At 52.9% G+C, this 6,000-nt stretch overlaps 1 protein-coding gene across 6 annotated transcripts in view; it reads left to right on the top strand.

Moving 5' to 3' along the window:
* The first annotated feature begins 381 nt into the window (after nucleotides 1–381).
* The window catches only part of SIGLEC1 (sialic acid binding Ig like lectin 1), a 31,122-nt gene continuing 25,503 nt past the window's right edge, over nucleotides 382–6,000 (top strand). For 4 of the 6 annotated variants that reach the window (XR_007515432.1, XR_007515433.1, XM_049869592.1 and 1 more), the window contains exon 1: nucleotides 5,605–5,912. Coding sequence is in view for 4 of the 6 variants with exons in the window: in XM_049869592.1 (XP_049725549.1) it covers nucleotides 5,864–5,912 (49 nt within the window). In the remaining 2 variants the exon portion in view is untranslated. Of the gene's footprint in view, nucleotides 474–2,050; nucleotides 2,210–5,604; nucleotides 5,913–6,000 lie in introns of those variants that run through there. The other 2 variants (XM_049869594.1, XM_049869593.1) reach the window with 2 other exon arrangements.

The raw sequence follows: 6,000 nt of genomic DNA, 5'->3' as shown, positions 1-6,000 counted from the left end.
GAAATGCAGGGGCGCAAAATCGACCACTCAAGTACTTTTCAAGACTTGGCTTGTGTTGTGTCTACTCACATTCAAGGACTGAAGTAAGTCACATGGCTAAACCCCAACTCAAAAAAAAAAAATTTTTTTTTTAACTCAAGCGGTGGGGAAATACACTTCACCTCCCACAAGGCCAGGGAGTGGATGATACCGTCACAGGCCGAGAGCTGGGGTCCCTGGACCAGCAAGCCTTAAGGTTGCTGTTGGGGGAGGCAGCAATGGGGGGAACCCTCTTGTTTGGGCAAAAGAGGAAATGACCTAAGCTTAACAATAGTGCTGGGCTGCCAAGAGGGACCGTGTGACAGAGACCTAATCATTCTGGAATCTGAGGATTTCAGGGTAGGGCGTCAGCAGCCATCTGCCTTGGACCATCGCAATCTGCGATCCTGGATCCACCCTAATTCAACAAGTCAACTCTTTTTGAATCTGCGCAAGTAGGTTTACCCACAGGGTATGGGGTGTCTGATCTGCTGAGGCTGGGCTCCCTCCAAAACAAGAAGGTGGGAGATGGGTTGAATTTTAAAGAGTTGTGAAATAAAGAAATGAACTGTCACTTGTACCTAGGATTGCTTGGGGCGATTACTATCTGCCCTGTATGTTTAGTGTCTAGCACATAGTAGGCCCTCCAGTGTGGTGGAGTCTTTCCTTTTTTGCCTCAAGGTGGGGGCGGGGGGTGGTGGTGGAGGGGGTGGTGGCAGTGGTATTGCTGAAATCAGTGTGGGAGGATGGGGAGGGGAGAGTGACCAGAGACACTGCTCCAGGCTGAGGAGTTTCTTGGCTGTTTGGGGCCCCTGTGTGCCCCACACCTGCTTCTTGTGGGGATCTTCTTAGAGGATCCAGGGGGCCGTGGGGTTTCAAGAAGGTCCCCAAAGGGCTTGGAGAATAAATACCCTGGCCTGGGTGCCCTGTAATCCTCGCCCACCTTGGGCTGATCTCCTTCCCAGTTGTCAGGGAGGACAGTGTACAGAAAGCTCCCTCTTCTCTCAGACTCCCTAGAAAGTGGCCCAGAAAGACAGGGAGCAGACATGGCTGGTAAAAAGACCACCCCACCCCTCATTTCCCACTGTCTAGGGTAAAATCACCACAAAGTTATAGTAAAACAAAAACCAAACCAAACCAAACCCGTTGCCGTTGAGCCAGTTCCAACTCATAGCGACCCTGTAAGACAGAGTAGAACATCCCCAGAGTTTCCAAGGGGGCATGTGGTGAATTTGAACTGCCAATCTTTGGTTAGCAGCCATAGCACTTACCCACTATGCCACCAGGGTTCCCAGTAAAGCAAAAAGAAAGGTTTTATTTGGCCTATGTTTAAAGAGGCAAAAGTAGGAATCGGACAAGCATGCTGCCAGAGCCATGTCTGCCCGAATCTAAGGAATGTTATAGAATGATCAGTATGCATTAACATTACATATCGGCAAAATCATTGAAAGCTTCACCTTTTCACAGATTGGCTAAAAACTGCCAAATCACCGTGATTCTATATTTTTAATTGTCTTTCTTAATAATCACTGAAACAAGTTTCAGTAACGACATTCAGGAGGGTCTTCACCGGAACAATACATCTTACTATTCACTAAGTGCTAAAAGGAAAAGATAAGAGCGGAAAATACATGGGTCTTTTGTGCTCTGTTTATGATTTGTATATGTGAAAGTTTCCCTAAAAGATGTTTTCCAAGATTTTCCTACCTTTTGTTTTTATACCTCAGGGCCCAGGTGATGTGCCCTTGTGAGCCCTTGTGAGTCCAGCTCCAGCTGGGTCACATTCTTTATGCTCAAAGACAGGGAAAAGTGGCTCCGATATTATCTCCTAGATCACCACTTTGCCTGAGAGAAAGCGCCAGCGTGAGCCCAGATCCCGCTTCTGCTTGCTCAGATCCCTGAGTCCTGGGCTCCTGGGCCTTGCTGGGGGCCTTCCCCTTGCTGGGGAACTCCCCCTTCAGGAGGCCTTTCTTCCCTTGGTATTGCACAAGGCCTGCAGCTGTTTCCCTGACCGGCCTCTGGCCTGAGCATTGGGACTGAGGCCTTGGAAAAAGAGGAAGCAGCTTCTGAAATTGGGTGCTCTTTCTTGGGGTAGCAGAGCCCCGGGGCACCAGCTGTACCAAGAGCTCCTGGCCTTCCTTCCTGTTCTCCTCTCCGACCAATTCACCAGCCACTAACCACTGTGGAGCAGGTACTCCCAACCTCTGGGCCTGGAAGGGAGCAGGGCTGGGCTGAGACTTGGTGGGGTCTGTCTGGGTATGAGTGCTGGACTCCAAACCAACCCAAGCCCAAGATACTAATTATAGCCCTCCACAGCTCAAACCCCTCCACAACCCCAAAGCTTCCCTAACCGACATCCAACTTCCAATCTTAACCATCATCCTAATCCCTACCCCAGCCCAATCTTAATCACCACCCTCGCCCTACTTGCTTCCCAAACTCAACATTTACTAACCTCATCTTTATCCACCTCCAACCTAACCATTGTCCTAACCCCAATTCCAACCCATACCCAACCCTATCACCCTCATTCCAGTTCCAGCCCCAGTCATATCCTGATCACCACCTGCATCCAACTCCAATCTTCACCCTCAACCAAATCCATTGCTCTCATCTCAATTTCAACCCCAATTCCAACCCTCATCTCATTCCAGATCCCAGTCTAACCCTCACCCTCACCCTCACCCCAGCCCAGCCCCACCCTGTCCAACTGCAGTCTTCACCTTACTGTAACCCCAGCCCCACTCCGTTCATCTTTACTTCATTCATCGGCATGCAAGTACCTTGACATTGCCCAGCAGACCTCAGGGGATGAGCACTCAGCATTTAAAGCCAGGTTAAGAAATGTAATGGGTTATATGGCTTCCAAAGTTGAAGGTCTGGCCTGTGTTGGGGATTTCTACTATTTTGAAGATTAAACGTTCCTGGAATTGCCCATCTGTACCCCCATATTTCCCTGATTTCTCATCTGTGCGGTGAAGTACCCCAGCTGGCCCTGTTACCCATTTCCCTCCTTGCTCAGACAAAAGAGAAGTTGGGGAGGAGCCTGGGATCAGGAAACAGAAACCAAATCCTGATCCCATGCATAGCTGTTCACCATGAAACTACCTTTGCCCTCCTTTCCCCAGGCTGGATGTTGGCCTCTGCTGGACTTTGTTCTTGGGTCTACCTGCCCTCCCCAGATGTGCTAGGATCCTTACCTGCTCACTTGCTCTCATATAGGCAGCACACATGGGTGCCCACCGTGTACGGGACCACTGCAACCCAACCGTGGCGCAGCCCATACCAGTTCTAGGAGTGGGTATTTTTAACCCTGTTTTCAAAGCACCCAAGGCTTGGAGATGCAAGGATGAACCTCAGGAATTTCCAATCTGGGGAACAATGCTGTCCGAATGGCCATTGCCCAAGGGAGGGCTTGTTTTAGAGCCACAGTGCTCTCTGCCCTCAAATACGTCTGCCCTCTTCCACATCACCCCTCTACCACCAGGTAGTGCTGACACTCCATAGGTCACCCAGCTCAGACCCAAGCCCTAGGACACCTACCCGTCAACACCAAGCTTTTAAACTGGGACAAGAGTCTCTCTTCTAGTGCCATCCCTGCCCTTCCTGTTCCTAGGACAGTTCTCTGGGCTGAGGCTGGTTTTTGGGGTGGGGCAGGCTGAGCCAGTAAGCTGGACTCCAGGGGACTGACCCCTTTGGTGTTGGGGCTAGGCTAAGCATAGGTGACATCTATGTGGTGTGATTTCAGGGGGTTCTAGAAAGAGTCCCTTTACACATTCAAAAAATTCCTGCTCCATTCCAGTATCACTGTGCCGAAAATCCCACCATACCTCCTATAGGTTCAGCAATGCCCTGGGGCAGTGGGGGAGATAGGGACACAGTAGGCATATCTTGCTGGTTTTCCCAACTGCAGAGGAGCTAACCCTGACACCCTGCATGGCTCTGGGTTTCAGGGGTCAGACCTGCCCCCAAACGTGCCCAGCAGGCTGCCTTTCTTCAAAGTTAGGAAAAGCACAGCCACCGGGCCATGGGGCCCAGCCTGGGGGACCTGAGCTTCTCAGTTGCCAAGGACCTGGTATGGGTAACGTCCTTTTGAAGGAGGAGTAGGTCTAGGACTGCCCAAAGAACTGGGGACGATCCACTGGGCCTCAGCAAGTGACAAGACCTGTCTGCTGGAGCAGCCCAGCCAGGTGGCTGGGTCTTCCTGTCCTTGCCAGGCCTCTGTCTTTGCAGTGCTCCAGGTTAGAATGTTCCTTACCTAGACTACATTTGCATAAATGCTGCCTGGCCATCCTGGCAGGCAATTCAGGCTCTCCCCAGGCCCTGGGGCTCAGCCCAGCCCACCCCAGGTGTGACCCCTGGTAGCCTTCAGGATCAGCTGGGCCCAACTCATGAGGACGTGGGCTGGGGCTGGGCCCGGAAGATATCATGAGTTTCCTGTCCCCACTTGCAACCTTCCAGGCTCTCCTCTCACTCTGCTGAGTCAGCATTTAGGACCAAGGAGGATTGCAAAGTTGGCAAAATGTATTTTTGGCATCCCTTCACAGTCTCACGTCTATGGCACCCCTTAGGGTCCTTCCCACACTCCTACCCAGGGATTCTCCATGACAGAGAACCTGCCTTCTTGGGCAAGATATAACCATACCTCTTGCCGTCGAGTCGATTCCAACTCATAGCAACCCCATAGGACCGAGTAGAACTGCCCCATAGGGCTTCCAAGGAGGGCCTGGTGGGTTTGAACTGCTGACCTTTTGGTTAGCAGCTGTAGTGCTTAACCATTATGCCACCAGGGTTTCCACAAGATATACAGTAGGTGTTTAACTCATGCCTGTGGGATACGTGCTGTGCAGGGCCCTCCTGCTGCCTGTCACACCTGCGCTTGGTCCTGCCACCTCCCTGCCCCAACTCAGAACCCCCAAGGGGACTGCACCCCTCTCTTGCCCATGGGGAACCTCTGAGGGCCTGAGGGGTCTGCACTGCTTCAGGCCCGTGTCCTCAGTCCCAGACCGTGAGAAATGGGTGCTCACAAGCTGCCAAAGACAAGGCACATTCAGAGATGGCTCTAGGGTGGCTGCAGGGGTGCCGAAAGGGAAGTTTTGTCCAGAGGCCACCTCAAGTTGCACCTTGAATGAGGTTCAGCAGGCAGAGATGGGTGCTCACAGGTGACAGGACTGGCCCTGGGGGTGGAGGGGTCTGTGGGAATCAGCTGGGGGCAGGAAATGAGGACTCTCCAGGGCTGTATTGGGACCCATATCTCATGGGCAATGGGAGCCACAGAAGGTTTTGGAGCAGGAGAATGACTCTTAAAGGCTGCGCTTTGTTAAGTTCCGTCAGCCCCGTTATGGCCTGCACCTCGGAAAGCTGGTGGCAGGGGGGCAAGTCTCAAGTATGAAGCCATCATTCTTGCTGGGTATCTTGGAGTAGGTCACTAGGCCTCTTTGGGCCCCAGTTCCTGCTGCCTTGGTGGGGGTGGGGGGAGGACAGCTGTTAATCTGTCCTAAAACAGTTTCCCTGAAAGGATGGGAAAGCAGAAGTTGGGCAACCAACTGTGGGGGCGGGGCCAAGTGAACATAGGTGGCTTTCTGGGGCATGCCACCAAGAGAGGCATTCCTGGGCATGCCCCGAGAGGAGAATGTGGGCTCCTGGTTCCCTGCTGGCAGCTGCCCCTGGGGTCCCTGGGAGCCCTGCCATCTCTCTGGAGCAGCCATCACAGCACTCGGAGACGCAGGGCTGGACCTTTAGTGGGTCCTGGAGCTGATGTGCCGGAGGTGTCTCTAGGGGCTCCTGTGTGGCCATTCAGTTTGCACCACCCTTTTAGGAGCCAGAACCAGCACAAAGACCTGGTATGGGCTTCCTGCACCAGCTCCTCCTCCTGGCCTCACTCATCCCACCAGGTAAGTGTCACTGGCCCGTCTCAGGGGGCTTGGCCTCAGTGAGTCCAGACTCTGGCTGGGCCAGGCATGCTGGGCCATGCCTGAGTCC

This window comes from Elephas maximus, chromosome 25, assembly GCF_024166365.1.
Source record: "Elephas maximus indicus isolate mEleMax1 chromosome 25, mEleMax1 primary haplotype, whole genome shotgun sequence".
Lineage (NCBI taxonomy): Eukaryota > Metazoa > Chordata > Mammalia > Proboscidea > Elephantidae > Elephas > Elephas maximus.
The sequence above is the reverse complement of the archived record's forward strand: the minus strand, read 5'-3'. Positions and strand labels throughout refer to the sequence as shown.